The sequence below is a fragment of the Schistocerca cancellata genome, chromosome 6 (genome assembly GCF_023864275.1).
Source record: "Schistocerca cancellata isolate TAMUIC-IGC-003103 chromosome 6, iqSchCanc2.1, whole genome shotgun sequence".
Taxonomy (NCBI): domain Eukaryota; kingdom Metazoa; phylum Arthropoda; class Insecta; order Orthoptera; family Acrididae; genus Schistocerca; species Schistocerca cancellata.
This window is the reverse complement of record NC_064631.1, coordinates 172172937-172188523: the sequence shown is the minus strand read 5'-3', so window position 1 is coordinate 172188523 and position 15587 is coordinate 172172937. Positions and strand designations below refer to the sequence as shown.

The following is a 15587-nucleotide window of genomic DNA, read 5'->3' as shown; positions in this document are numbered from 1 at the left end:
AATAAAGTAAATGCTGGCAGTATTTTTACATCAGGTGCTATACATGGTGAAAGCAATAATAATAACAGTAAAAAAAATCAAATAATAATGACAAACATGAGAAAGAGTGGCAATAATAATGAAGGTTTGTGCAGATGTACATTAATATATTGGTGTGTAAAGTAGATGTTTACTAGTATAGCGAGTTTTGGGTAAGGGAGGTTTAAGGAGGGGGAGAGAGGGAAGTAATGAGGTGAAGTGCACTCATGTACAGAGGAAGGCATTACTGTTGCTTAAGTAGATACGTCATTAACTGTTTTTTGAAGCCAGTCATGTTTTTAAGTTCTCTAACATAACGAGGGAGGTTATTCCAGAGTCGGGTTCCCGCTACTGTAAAGGACTTGGAGAAGGTGACTGAGCGATGCAGTGGAACGGAGAGGATTTTATTATGATGGGAACGTGTGTTTCTGTCATGTTGTTCCGACATGAGTGTTAGGGAAGAGGAGAGATATGAGGGACAGTGTACATTTATAAGGCAGTAGATGAGACAGAGTGTATGGAAATCTCTGCGTTTGTCTGCACGCAGCCAGGACAATTTTGCATATGCTGGTGAAATGTGATCAAAAAGTCGAACGTCACAGATATATCGGACGCAGGCATTCGTGACCAGTTCTAGACGTCGGGAATTTTCCTGAGAGAGGCCTTGTAGGATAATATCGCTGTAGTCAATGATTGGGAGTATAAGCGTTTGTACTAATTTCTTTTTCAGATCGAAAGGGAAGAGTTTTTTATATTTTTGTAGGACATGAAGGGATGCTGATGCTTTTTTGCACACTGCAGTTACGTGCTCTGTCCAATTTAGATTTTCATCAATTATTACTCCCAAACTCTTTGCTGATGGCGAGAAGTTAATATTTGTTCCATTTAGGATAAGAGGTGGTACGGATTCCCGATGTTTTGGGCTAATGAGCTTAGAGTGACCAACAAGTACCGCTTGGGTTTTAGATGGGTTTAGTTTTAGACCTATGTCCTGTGCCCAGTTTGACAGCGCATCGAGGTCAGTATTGAAATTTTCAATAGCTTTCTTGAGATTGCTTGGTTTCGCACTTAGATACAACTGAAGGTCATCAGCATACATATGGTATTTGCAATAGGTCAGGACCGATGACACATCATTGACATAAAGAGAGAAGAGTATAGGACCTAATACTGAGCCTTGGGGAACGCCTGACACTACCTGCCGCCATTGTGATTTTATATCCCCAGACAGGACGCGTTGCTGACGAGACATCATGTATGAGCGAAACCATTGCATTGCGCTTTGTGAGAAATTTAGACCGCTAAGTTTGGCTAGTAAGATGTCGAAGTCGACAGTATCAAATGCTTTGCTGAAATCTAAGAAGCAAATAATAGTCGCTTCTTGTCTGTCCATGGCAAGTTTCAGGTCATCTGTCACCTTTATCAGAGCGGATGTTGTGCTTCGATGTTTACGGAAACCTGATTGGTATTCGTCTAGTAGGTTGTTAGTAGTTAGGTAGTTGGTGAGCTGGTCATGAACTATATATTCTAAGGCCTTTGATAGTGCAGGAAGAAGGCAGATGGGGCGGTAGTCAGAGGCTGCTGTGGCGATGTCCTTTTTAGGCAGTGGCTTAATTTGTCCCAGTTTCCAGGCCTCAGGGAAAACACTTGTGATTAATGAATCGTTGAAAATGTCTGTTATAGAGGGCAGTAGTTGGTCAATAATAAGTTTTACCATCTGGATAGTGATACCATCATGTCCAGTAGATGCTGATCTAATCCGCATTATGGCTTTCTTGACAGTACTGCAAGTGACGTGCTGTAGATAGAATTTTTCTTTGCTACAGTCGTTCATCCCAATGAAGTAATCAATGATTCTCTGTTTTTTTTGCGGATCAATTTTGGTTGCAGGTAATGTGAAGAATCGGTTTAGTTCTTCAGCTGGGACCATGGGATTTTCTGCAACTTTTATTTTGCCTAAACCGAGACTACGGAGATTTTTCCACAGGATAGCTGGTCTACATCTATTGTCAGCTAATGTACGGGCATGTCTGAGCTTAGCGTTTCTCACCGCTTGACTGACTTTGTTTCGTTTCTGCTTGTATACAGCGTGATTTTCAGGTGTAGGGTGTATCTTGTATGCTCGATGTGCAGCATCTCTGAGATTCATGAGCTGTTTTAGTTCATCAGTCAGCCAAGGTGCAGGTTGCCTTTTTACTTTTCTGGTCTTTATTGGAGCATATTTGTCATATAGCTGAGTAATTTTGTTTGTGAAATCGTGGAGTTTGTCGTTTATGTCCATGAGGGGAGTAGAGGTCATCCCCCAAACTATTTTTTGTGCCTCAGTTTCGAGTTCAGGCAAATTTATGCGTTTGAGGTCTCGGTATGTAGACAGTTTTTGTTTCTTTCTAGGACATTCTAGTGAATACGTCATGGAAATGATGTCATGGGCAGACATGCCAGGCGCAGATATTTGAGAGGTGCGGATTATTCTGTTCGGAGATTTCGTTGCGAATATATCTATGAACGTGTGACTGGTAGTCGTGTGATGAGTAGGTGCCAGCTGAAGTAGCGTCATATTTGAGGAAGAAAGCATCCTCTTAAATTTCCCAGTGGAAGGACTATTGCACAGAAAATTAATGTTAGTGTCACCAGCTATAATTACATGTTCATATGACGATTCGAGACTAGAGAGGGCAGTTTCGAAGCAGGCGAACCCACCTACTTTAGGAGGTTTGTAAAGGACACATATTAAGCACTTTCTGTTAAGTGATTTGATCTCTATGAACATATATTCCACTTGTTTATCTACATTGTTGTCGGATGTGTGTAGTACTGTAGGTGACAAATCAGAGCGTATGTACGCCCCTACTCCGCCCCCTCGTCTGTTGCATCTGTCGTGCCTGAGAAAGATATAGCCATCTAGGTTTACGGAAGTTGTAGGAATACTTGGTTTCAGCCAAGTTTCTGACAAAAGTATTACGTGTATATCAGCAGTTTGAAATATATATTTGAACTCGTCGAAGTGAGCTGGCAGAGACTGGACATTTGCATGTGCAATATGCAGCTTGGTGCGTTCGGGTGTTGATTGCCCGAGGAGGCTGCCGACCGATATTTGCGGGTCGTGGTTGGCGGTGACAAGAGGGTCTGGCATGAGGAATGCGGAAAGCGTGTGAAGGAGAGGCGGGTGAGGGAGTGTCCTCCCAGTTCTGTGCAGTGAAAGCGGCCGGGAGGGGGTAGGTCCCCGGGGAGACAACGGGATCTGCGGCCAAGGTCAGCGAGGTCTGCAACGGTTATGGAAGTAGCAGTGGGCTGGCAGGGGAAGGAATTTCGCTAAATACAACGGGAGTAATCTGCACGTTATGAAATAGTGTGATATTAATTGCACTTATGAGGATAACAACTAAAGTATGATGGTGGGTTGCTAATTAAGGATGGAAGTGAGACTACCTAATGCAATAATTAACAAAATTACATGAGAAAAACAATTAAAAATGAAAATAGTTATGTGGAGAAACGAAGAGTTGATAATACAAATGCCCGCATCTCGTGGTCGTGCGGTAGCGTTCTTGCTTCCCACGCCCGGGTTCCCGGGTTCGATTCCCGGCGGGGTCAGGGATTTTCTCTACCTCGTGATGGCTGGGTGTTGTGTGCTGTCCTTAGGTTAGTTAGGTTTAAGTAGTTCTAAGTTCTAGGGGACTGATGACCATAGATGTTAAGTCCCATAGTGCTCAGAGCCATTTGAACCATTTTGATAATACAAATAATAACAAATATTACACGAGAAAAAATAATTAGAGATAAAAAAAATAGTTATTTAGAGAAACGAACAATTTGATGATACATTAGTTACGATATGGTTGACAGTGTAAACAATATAAACATACAGGTTAGTGGCAGCAAGATTAGACATGATTTAGCTTCTAAAGCACAGGCTTTCGAGTTCATTAACACTGCAAATTGTTTTCTTTCCGTTTTCGGTCTTAACCATTATCCTGCCGTCATTTGTCCATACGTTATGTAGCCCAAATTTCGAAATCGCGCTCTTCAAAATGTTTAGTCTTTCAGAGGTCAGATCCTCGCGTACTGTCAGACCCGACTTCGCGAGATTCTTCTTTGCTCTGAAGATTTCAGATCTCTTCCTATACGACATAAATTTCACAATTATAGGCCTTGGTTTTGTAGAACCTGGCGACCTACGACCCACTCTATGACTTCTGTCAATGTCACTCAGAGTCACCTGCACGCCTAGCTTTTCTTGGACAAGGTTTATCACAAGCTCATCTGTGTTCTCTCTGCTGCTCTCTGGAATGCCGAACAGTCTGAGATTATTGCGTCTCTGATATTGTTCGAGCTTGTCCGTCTTCTCGATCAATTTCTGTTCGAGCAGTCGTGCTTTCTCCTCACTTGCTTTTAAAGATGTGTCCAGTGCACGGATCTCGCTCGCATTCGCCTCCAGAGTTTTCTGTATTTTGTCCGTCACTGCTGCAGTGACAGCATCAGTGATGGTTTGAACAACGAGCCCGAGCGTCTCCTTAGCCTGCAGCGCGGCACTCACCTCAGCCTTCACGAGTGCGGCGATGTCAGCGATCCCGGGCGGAGCGGCCGCAGCTCCCGGTGTGGACTCCACACCTGCGCTGTCTCCGGCCTGGCCGTTGGCTGCACTGCGCGTTGTTCGGCGATTTTCCATTTTTAGTACGATTCCGTGTAATTGGTGCTCAGTATGTGATGTAAAATACGACACTCGGCAGTAGATATACGGCTTTAGTATATGTAGACTAGCCTAACTGCTTAAAACACCTCCAGATTTCACGTAAACTTGCGAGCCAAGCTAACGCACGTCACTCACTCGCCGCCATGTTGACTATTCAACTTTCTTTACAATTTATCCCTCGTCGTCGCCGCCCAGGCCTGCGGATCCTTCCGCCTGGCTGCTGCTGTGTAGATTCTCCGAAAATGCGCGCAACGCGCCCTGCTGATCACACTCGGGAGCCTCAGGCCACCAGTCTCCGCTGAAACCAGGATGCCCTGCGGTTGAGATGAACTCGTCGCCGCCCGGCGCCCCAGTATGGGCACGCCCACGGAGCCGCGTCGCCATGACGTCAGCTGCCGACGCCTGCTGCACCGGCGGCTCCGAAGCCGTCAGTCGCGATGTCCGCGAGGTCCCGTCATGGAAGGACCACGCGCCGTGGGGCCGGGTTGACGTGAAGTCCGGGCGTTGTCCCCGGCAGCGCCTGTGACAAAGACCGCGCTGCGGCCGGTCCTACTGGAAGTTCTCGCTGTAGTTAGTCAGCCATGGTGTCGACCGAACTCGGTCCGACCTCCAGAGCTGAAGCTGACATCTGGCGGCGAACGGATGACTCCTGCGAGCTGGAACAGACTTCTGGAATCATCACCTACGAAGACTGAACATTCGGACAAGGACCACGTCCGTCCTCTGATCCGAACTCCTTCCTAATGGCTTCTGTCTGTTGCTGCCTGCGCTCCACTATTTATATCCAGCCGGAGGACTTTTTTACCCTCGGTGGTAGCTTTTTGTTATTACTCCCGCAGTATATTGCAGCGTAACTTAATGTGCTGACCTCACTTCCCCTTACTCAGCACTCTCCAGGCTTTGCTTGGCGCTCGGTCTGTGTGCGTCCTTGCGTCAATCTATTGGTAGACTGGTGTTGTCAGGAAGGCTATCTGTGCTAGCCTACTTCGCAACGCCTCGGTGCCGGCCGTTGTGGCCGTGCGGTTAAAGCCGCTTCAGTCTGGAACCGCGTGACCGCTACGGTCGCAGGTTCGAATCCTGCCTCGGGCATGGATGTGTGTGATGTCCGTAGGTTAGTTAGGTTTAATTAGTTCTAAGTTCTAGGCGACTGATGACCTCAGAAGTTAAGTCGCATAGTGCTCAGAGCCATTTGAACCATTTGAACGCCTCGGTCACCGGAGTGCTCCTGTTTTGCCATTCTCCACTGCGTGAAGCAACACTTACTACATGGGGCCGCAACACAACGGAAAACGGGTCTTATATGACCAGACCACAGCTTCCCAGTCCCAGTAGTCTAGGGCCTAACTGATATGGTCACGAGCCCAGGAGAAGCGCTGTAGTCAATGACCGGCTAGCCGCGCGGTCTAACGCGCAGGTTCCCGAGCGGGAAGGCGTGCCAGTCCCTGGCACGAATCCGCCCGGCGGCTTTGTGTCGAGGTCCAGTGTGCCAGCGAGCCTGTGGGTGGTTTCTAAGGCGGTTTTCCATCTGCCTCGGCGAATGCGGGCTGGTTCCTCTTATTCCGCCTCAGTTAAACTATGTCGGCGATTGCTGCGTAAACACTGTCTCCACGTACGCGTCCACCATGAGGCGTTCCCGGGGCATCCACTGAGAGAGAAAACCACACAATAACCTGGGTTCGGTGTGGACCACTGAGGGCTAGGGTGGGGACGAAGCCTCTCCATTGTTTCTAGGTCCCCGGTTTAATACACATAGGTACTCGTCTGCTGCCACAGCCTATTAACGCCAAAATACGCTGGTCTCTCTTAATGGATACAATCATCGTACTTCCCACACTGATTTCTGTGGTTATTTCACGAAGCGTTGCTTGTCTGTTAGAAATGACAACTCTACGGAAACGCCACTGCTTTCGGTCATTTTGTGAGGGCCGTCGGCCACTGCGTTGTCCGTGGTGAGACGTAATACCTGAATTTTGGTATTCTCTGTACGCTCTTGAGACTGTGGATCTTGGAACACTGAATTCCCTACGATTTTAGAAATGAAATGTACCACGCGTCTGTCTCGAAATACTGTTCCCCGTTCAAAGTCCGCTAATGTCCGTCATGCGGCCTTTATCACGTCGGGTACCTTTTCACATGAATCACCTGAGCGCAAATGACAGCTCCGCCAATGCATTGCCCTCTTATACCTTTTGTAAGCGGTACCGTCGACATATGTATATGTGCATTTCACTACCCCATGACCATTGTTACCGCAGTGTTTTATGAAGCTCAGTTGCAGATGTCCCTCTAACCAAATATTTGAACAGTTTGTTCAGCATTCCACTCGAAGTGTAAATGTCTGGGAAAAATCACTCGCGACAAATAATCCCAAATAAATAGGGAGCATTATGACGGATGCAGGGATTACTGATCACAACGTCGTTGTGGCGAGACTGAATACCGTAACACCAAAACTCACCTAAAATAAAAGCAAAATATATCTATTTAAGAAACCAGATAAAAATATCAATTGACGCCTTCCTACGAGACAGCCGCCTTCCCCTCTGAACTATGTAAGCGTAGGCCGTATGTGCCTTAAATTCAAAGAAGTAGTATCGGAAGCAATGGAGTGACTTATACCAAATAAATTAATGAAAGTCGGACCTGACTTGCCTTTATACTGTTGCAGAGGCGACGAAAAGAGCAAAATCTCTAGAACTGGCGAAGCTCGAAATTTAGCGCTAATTTCAGTGCGAGACACTTTTAATAGTTCCAACAACGAAACTCTACCTAGAAATCTGATAGAAGATGCAAAGAGATTCTGGACGTGAAATACACCAGCGGGAAGACAGAATCAATACCTCCACTAAGGGATAGTGATGGTAATGTTACCGATGAAGTGCCACTGAAAGGAGTTATTAAATTCAATTTTCCTAAGTTCCTTCACCAAAGAAGACGGACGTGATTAGTCCAGAATTCGAATTAGGAACTGCTACCAACACGATTAGCTTAGAAGTAGAAGTAGATATCCTGGGTGTAGCAAGCCAGTTTAAATCACTTACTAAACGCAAGTCCTCTGTTCTAAAATGCGTACCAATTACATTCCCTTCAGAGTATGCTGATATAACAGCTCCGCACTTAATTATACACAACCTCTCGCTCTACGAAAGATCCGTATTAGAGACCGGAAACTTACACAGGTCCCATCGATACTCAAGAATGAACGTAAGAGTAATCCGATGTATTACAGACCCACATCACTCACGTCGATATGATGTGAAGTTGCAGAATATCTACTGTGTTCGAACATTACGAATTACCTCGAGGAAAATGATTTGTTGACACACAGACACCGCGGATACAAAGAATATCGTTCTTTTGAAACACTGAAAGCTCTTTATTCTCACGAAGTAATCTTGCTATCGGCAGGGAAACTCATGTTGATTCCTTATTTCTAGATTTCCAAAAGACATTGGATACTGCTCCTCACAATCGACTTCTAATCAAACTTCGTTGCGATGTATTGTCGTCTCAGTTGCGTGACTTGATTCGTGATTTCCTGTCAGAAAGGTCACAGTTTGTGGTAGAAGTGATCCCTGCCGTTCCACAAAAGAGTGTTATGGGCCCTCTGCTACCTATATATATGATTCCGGATACAATCTGAACAGCTATTCTAGATTGTTTTGGGATTATGCTGTCATTTACCATCCAGTAAAGTCATCAGAAGGTCAGAATTATTTCAGAAATGATTTAGACATTGCATTTGTATAGTACGAAGAGAATCAGTTCCCCATAAGTAATTAAAACCTTGAAATCATCCACATAAGAAAAGGAATCCGTTAAATTTCGGTAACACGATAAATCAAACAAATCCCAAAGCTGTCAATCCAACTACATACCTAAAAATTGCAGTTAGAAACAAACTGAAAAGCTCACTTAAATAATGCTGGTGGGAAGACAAACCAGAGTCGGCTTTTCGTTGACAGAATGCTTACAAGATGCAGCACGTGTACAAAACAGACTGCCTACACAACCTTTGTTCGTCCTCTTCTGGAGCTTGCTACGCAGTTTGATCCCCACCTGATAGAGGTGACAGAGGATATCCGAAAAGTTCGAAGAAGGACAGCTCGTTTCGTATTAAAGCGAAATAGGGGAGAGAGTGTCACGGATATGATACGCGATTTGGGGTGGCAATCACTATAGCAGGAGGGGCGTTCAGTAAGTAATGCAACATATTTCTTTCTTGAGAGCAGATTGATTTAATTCGAGATTCCAGTACACCGTATTCCCGACAAACCCTTTTTTTTTTTTTTAAAGAAAACCCCATTCTTCAACATAATTTACGGTGAGTGCGACGGCGATACGCGAGCATACAGTGAGGACCCGAATGTGCGCATGGTATCACTCTACTGGTCGATGTTCGAGTCAACAACTTTCTGAAGCAATAAACTCCCCATACCCCACGCACTGCTTTCTGTGGAGTGCATTCTTCACTGGACTAGGTGCGAGATCCAAGGTGTAGGCTGGATGAGGAAGAACAGTGGAATAAAGTTTTGTAAGCTCCTCTCTGGAGTGCAGACTTGTGTGAGAATCCACGTTACGGAGAAGGAGAATTTCGGTTGCATTTTTGTGGAGACGAACACATGTCAGGAGTCACGGCTGTACGAGTATGCGGCCGGCCGCCACGCGGGAAATCGGACGTGTTTGAGAGGCCTTGTTGTGATGACGACAGGCGTCTCGCCCAACGACTGACCGTGCGTTTGTTCACAGCCAGGTCTCCATAGACCTTGTGCAAGTGCCTCTTAATATCTGCGATGCTCCGCTTTTCTACCAAAAGAAACTCACTGAGAGCTCTCTGCTTGAAACATCTCCGTTACAGACGCCATTTTGAAGGCTACGTACGGCACTGCCACCTACTGGAAGTTCATGCATCTATAGGGGCTGAAGCGGGAACAACCTGCGATGTTCCACAAATTCCGCGTTTTTTCTTCCGGAATTGGGAAAAAAATATTTATTGCATTTATTATTGAACGCCCCTTGAATAACATGCCCTACTGGAAACGGCAAAATCTTGATGCTTAAGAGAGAAGGTTTAAGTTATACAGAATCGAAGGTAAACATCTTCTGTTTGATTTACATCGTCACTTACTGATACGCTAATACTGCAGCAGCAATTGGCTGAGGAATGGCAATCATCTGTGGACTTGGACGCACCAATGCGTTTTAGCAGTCAGTACAACTTTATTATAAAACAAAACTGAGCTTTTCGTTATACTCAAGAAATGCTTTAAGGAAACAATAAAACTACAACAAAACAGTAAAAAAATAAAGAAACAACAATAAATATCAAATGATAAAATAACCACAGGTGCTGAACTTCAGGCAAAGAAAAATTAAAAAAAGAAAAACAGGAAGGACGTTTTAACTTCTTTACTTAAGCTGTTGTATACACGTATCTACTTAATATAGTTTCACACGACTGGTGAGTCTTAGTCATGCAGACGAGTCTCAAAAGCTATAGATGCCAACATGCCCGACTATTTATTAGCAGACCTGGCAGTTACGAAAGCGAGCACACGTACGTGCAAGCGTCAAATTTAAAACAGAATGTTCGGTGAATGTGGTAATGGTCATTGTTGAAACTACTGTCAAGTTCTTGGGCACTTCCGTACTTAAAAAACTAACTGTCATTTGACATAGAGAAATAAAGCCATTTCGGATAACATGCTCGACATTGTGGGGGAGTAAAGTTTAAATACAGAGAGACAGGAGTGAAATTTATTCAAGTATAAGGAGGTGGAATTAATGTAGAAGTATAGAAAGGCTTACTCATGCTAAAATGGTTCACCCCGTCTGCAGCTGAATTTAGACATTTATATTGCAACAAAGCAGGTAACAGAAATGCTTAGAACAGTGACAAAAGTAAAACAATTTTCTAAGATAACGTTGAAGTGTCAGTAATACAGATCAGAAGAAAATTTAATTGACGACCTGCTGAGTAAAATGTTATATCATCAGATAAGAAACAAAAAATAACGTAAATGTTCTTGACGGGATAAGATGTGAAAAAAAGAATGTGATAAAAATAAATCTGGGACAGACAAGTTAAACACAAGATCTGCAAAAGTAAAATCGTTCATGTAACTTGTAAGCCAGACAGCGCCAGATACTTCCAGTAAAGTAATCATCGACAGTGAAGTGTCTAAACTGAAAGGACCTGCGTCGTGAATAGAACTTTATTTATTTCAATACTTTTCTTTGAATTAAAGAAAAAGATTTCAGTATTGCATTTGGACCACAGCATTCAAGGATAAAAAGAACAGTATTATGTTTCGAAAAGAAGAGCAAAGGGATAATGTTTCATAGGCCGCCAAATACGTTAGTATTTAGTAGGAGAATAGTCATTGATGCAAAACTGCGAATGTAGAATTAAGAGTCATCCTAAAATCAACGTGCGGATTATAACAATGAATCTGTGGAAATCAGGAAGGAAACCAATATTGTACCGGGTAGGCGCTCACCTACACACTGATCACCCTACTGAATACGTGTTTTGTACAATTCATACAGAACTGTCTGTTGGACTTCCATATTTATACTGTAGTCAAAGACAATAGTGTAATTTTATAATTCTAGAGATACTTTGATTTATGGAACATTTACGTCCAGATACATGAATTGCAAAGTCGTAAAATAAATATTTATTCTTCTAGTTTACATGGTAAAAACACACTGAAGAGACAGATTGATCTGGGTAAGAGCTCCATGTCCATATTTTACATTTTGTAGTTTTACAGAACTTCGAAAATTCTACAAGTATCTACAATGTACGTGATCATCATGCCATACAACCTCGTACCTCACGTACCATCGTAGGTACTGAGAAATTGGTATTGTTATTGTCCGTGAGCAGTCATACAGAAATTGGAGAGTGTAATACGATTAAATATCAAATTATCACATGTCAAACTAAAACTCGTTAAATTAACACAGTGTTTATATCTTCACTTCATAATGAGATTTCATAAGATGCTGACAAATTTGCAATAATGTTTCGTATACAAGATTCCTCTCCAATTTAAAGAGAGACACCATCGTTCTCCGTGTGGTATCTCTTCATCGCTAACTCAAGTCTTGAATCATCACTTTCGGCGGCACCAATGCACGACGCCCTCAATTAGCCAAGACATCATGGCGACGAGCATCAACACAGTCAGTAGATGAATACACAGTGGGTAGTCTCCTGTCTCGTCACGGACGTAGCCTGAAAAATGGAAGAGGGGTAAATAATATAATCACGACTCCACTTACGTTAAACCAGTCACATCAGTGGGAAAAAAGCTAACCATAAAGCCAAGTTATATAATTTCCTCAATACTTTTACAGCGCAGCGAATTTATTTGATACCCGCTAAAACTTCACTGAAGATTCTATCTTCATTTGAATGAAAATCGACCCCCTTTTTTTTTACAGAAAAAGTCGAAATGTTAAAAAAATATATTAGTTACACATTATTATGAACTTAAAATAAAAACAAAGGAGAATTGGAGGAGACTGGTTGGATCTCTCCACATACGCAACTATCATCTTATCCAATGTCCCCGATTTATATAGCTTTCGAGAACCAGCGTCCCAGGCGACTTCTTTCAACTCTGACCATATCGAAGGAAATATCTTGGATGTACAAACTGAAATTTGGTTCCCCTCAGTCGCAACATTCATGCAGCGTTCGATGTTTGAAAAATTTTGTCGGTTTACGCCATACTCAGCTACAAATATCCAAAGAGTGGGTGCGCCTATAGATAAGCTGCTTAGACTTCCTCAATTGCTTCTAAATTTTTATGACCGTAAACGATGTGGAACTATACGCGCTTTGTCTCATTTGCCAATACAAACTTCTACACTAATATATTTGTGCCAGAAGTGCATCGTTCGTCTAGTACACAGTGGTTGTGCATTCACAAGGTGCGTGCAATAGATCCCTTGCTAACGGTCAGAACATTGTTTCGGAAATCAGTTAATACGAATGCCGGTCTGTGAACACGGAACAAATGAAGTTAGGTTGTATTATATGAACTTACCTGCACAACTAGCAAGTAACTTACGAGTGTTAGGGTAATGAGTTTCTAAGACTTATGAAACTTTTTCGGTTTTATCTCACAAAAATCGCACTACACTTCATAGTTTTTTTTAATTATTTAAGAAGCAGGCTCTGTTTTTGAAATAATATAGGTTTCTTCACATGGTCCTCACTTCTGACTCAAGTATAACTGTCGCAAGTTATTGTGATAACATTTTTACACTCATGGACAGTGAAAATTGGCAACGTATAACGCGATGAACAATGGAATAATTATTCTGCCACAACACAGGTAACGAGTGAACAACCATATATGCTGATACAACAGGAACAAAGGTTAGATACTTTTAGCCACACTCAACAGCGGCAAATTTGCTGTCACAAAAGAACAATATTGGTGTCACAGGAAACGACTGATTTTTGCTCCTCATTTAGCAATACTATTTAGCCTCGGGCTTATGATCACAAGTTTTTAATATTTACTAAAACATTTAAAAGTATCACAGAAGTTAAAAGTGTCACCAAAGAATGCTCACAAGTTTCATAGTATCATAAAGGCAAGGTAATGCTTTCGGGAGTTACACCAGCAGTTACTAAGTTATTTCCGTCAGACTTAAGACGTTTTACAGGTTTTAGTGACAGATTAGTTTTTGTTTTCCTTTGTCCTAACGTGGCGGACTGTGCTCTAAATTCTGCAAAGTCTAGTGGCATTCGAGACAATCGGACCACATGTCAATAGAAATTTCCAACCTCTCTGTTGCTTTCATTTTTAAAAATCGTCATCTATAACAAACGACAGTATAAGACAGTTAAGAAAATGACACTGCAGATCATCATGTTGAGTATGACACGGCGTTAACATAATTCGCTAAATCATTCTATGCCAATGCTAATAAGCAATTGCTTAGGGTGTAGGCAACCCTCAAACTGTTTCCCCCGACTGGCTTTCACGTGCAGCTTACACTCGTATGTCGTAGTTAGTAATCAGATAACGTTAAATTTGGCTCTATAGTTCTTAGGACACTGGAATAATCGGTGGAGTACCTGAAATCATCAAAAGTAACGTACAAGTATTTGTTTTGGGAGTGGAAACATACCATGCTATTTGCTACAACTTATTTAGCAAAAGGTAATATTTATTTGCTGCCAGTCTCGAATCCTGTTCAGTCACAAAGTTTCGTCTCCAACCAACAACTGGTAGGAGGGCTTTACGGGGGAAGAGGATATAAGTGTTTAACGTCTCGTCGACGACGAGGTCATTAGACACAGAGCACAAGCTCGGCCTAGGGAAGACTGGAGAAGGAATGCGACCGCGCCCTTCCGAAGGAATCAACCCGGCATTTGTCTTAAACGATAGAGGGATATCGTGGAAAACCTAAATCAGGATGTCGAACGCGGGTTCGAACCATCATCCTCCCGAAAGCGAGTCCAGTGTGCTAACCATTGCGCCACCCCGCTCGTTGCGATCTTTACGGCTGAAGGTACAAAATAAAAAATAGCATACATGTCGATTAATTCCATTAAACTCCAGCATTTCCTTTTTCTTTTCTGAAAGAAACTTACTGGAAGAAACAGCATCAATAGTTAAAATTTTTTGAAATAAATTTTTGTTAAAAATTTGTCGATAAAAATGCACACATTTTCTGTAAAAGAGAGGTGTTTTTACTAACCAGAACTGAAACGAGACATGATGTAGCGAACATTACTTTTTCCTCATCAGGACTTTGGCAGTATTGTGTAATACGTACACTTTTCATCCTTGACCTACCAAATAGATTGTTTCTCAGTTTATCTTTTGTGGGAATGTCCTAATCTTCTCTTTCTGCATATCACAACCGTCTTCCAAATCTTATCACTTTCGTGATGAGAATCTTCATTTCGTATTGTACATTCTTTGTTGAGGAATTCGCCGTTGTTGGAATATCTCCTGAAGAAGATTTTCTACCGAAAGTTACCAAAGAAGAGAAATTTATGTTTATAAAAGAAGAAAATCACTTTGAATCAGACTGTACCTCTTTGGTTGATTTTTTTCTCCTTCGTTTTCATCTTCGTCTCCTCCTAGGATAACTGCCATCATGTTTGATTAATCAACTGTTGCAACATCATGCAAGGTTAGCCTAAATGACTCATCGGAATTCAAAGCACTGTTTATTTATAGTATTCGATGAACAAAGACGGGCGTTAAATGAAAAGAAGTTTCTGGTAAATTCTACCAACTTTCGATGTGCGCACCCTTGGTCACCCGGCACACATCCGAACGCTAATACAGTTCCTTTCATACGTTCACTAACAGTTTCACTGTACAGCAGCAGTTGTCTTCATGGGGGTACATAAACTTTGTTTTGAATATAACCCCACAGGAAGAAATCAAATGGCATGACATCCCCCGACCTGTGCGATATAGCAAAACAGAGGAACATCACCTCAGCACAGAGCGCCACATCCATCGATGTGGCAGTTGCCAGCTAAGGGAGGCGTGAAAAATTGTGCTCTTGTGAGATGGAGCTCCCCCCTGCTGAAAGATGAAAGTCAAACAGTGAGCAATCAGTTCTGGCAACACCCACAACTGTAATATGTCCACCAAGCGAGGTGGTGCAGTGGTTAGCACACTGGACTCGCATTCGAGAGGACGACTGTTCAATGCCGCCCCCGGCCATCCTGTTTTAGATTTGCGTTATTTCCCTAAATCGCTCCAGGCAAATTCCGTGACGGTTCGTTTGAAAGGGCACGGCCGACTTCCTCTCCATCCTTTCCTAATCAGATGAGACTGATTACTTCGCTGCTTGTCGTCATCCCCCAAACAAGCCAACCCCAACC

General features: G+C 42.9%; 2 protein-coding genes across 2 annotated transcripts in view; both read right to left on the bottom strand.

Moving 5' to 3' along the window:
- LOC126088228 (monocarboxylate transporter 13-like) overlaps nt 1-4856 on the bottom strand; it is a 59091-nt gene extending 54235 nt beyond the window's left edge. The window contains exon 1 of the mRNA XM_049906356.1: nt 4847-4856. Within this exon, the coding sequence (XP_049762313.1) occupies nt 4847-4856 (10 nt within the window). The remainder of the gene's footprint in view (nt 1-4846) is intronic.
- A 6572-nt stretch (nt 4857-11428) lies between these two features.
- LOC126191458 (monocarboxylate transporter 1-like) overlaps nt 11429-15587 on the bottom strand; it is a 128425-nt gene continuing 124266 nt past the window's right edge. Inside the window, exon 8 of the mRNA XM_049932335.1 lies at nt 11429-11954. Coding sequence (XP_049788292.1) covers nt 11833-11954 — 122 coding nt within the window. The 3' untranslated portion in view covers nt 11429-11832. The remainder of the gene's footprint in view (nt 11955-15587) is intronic.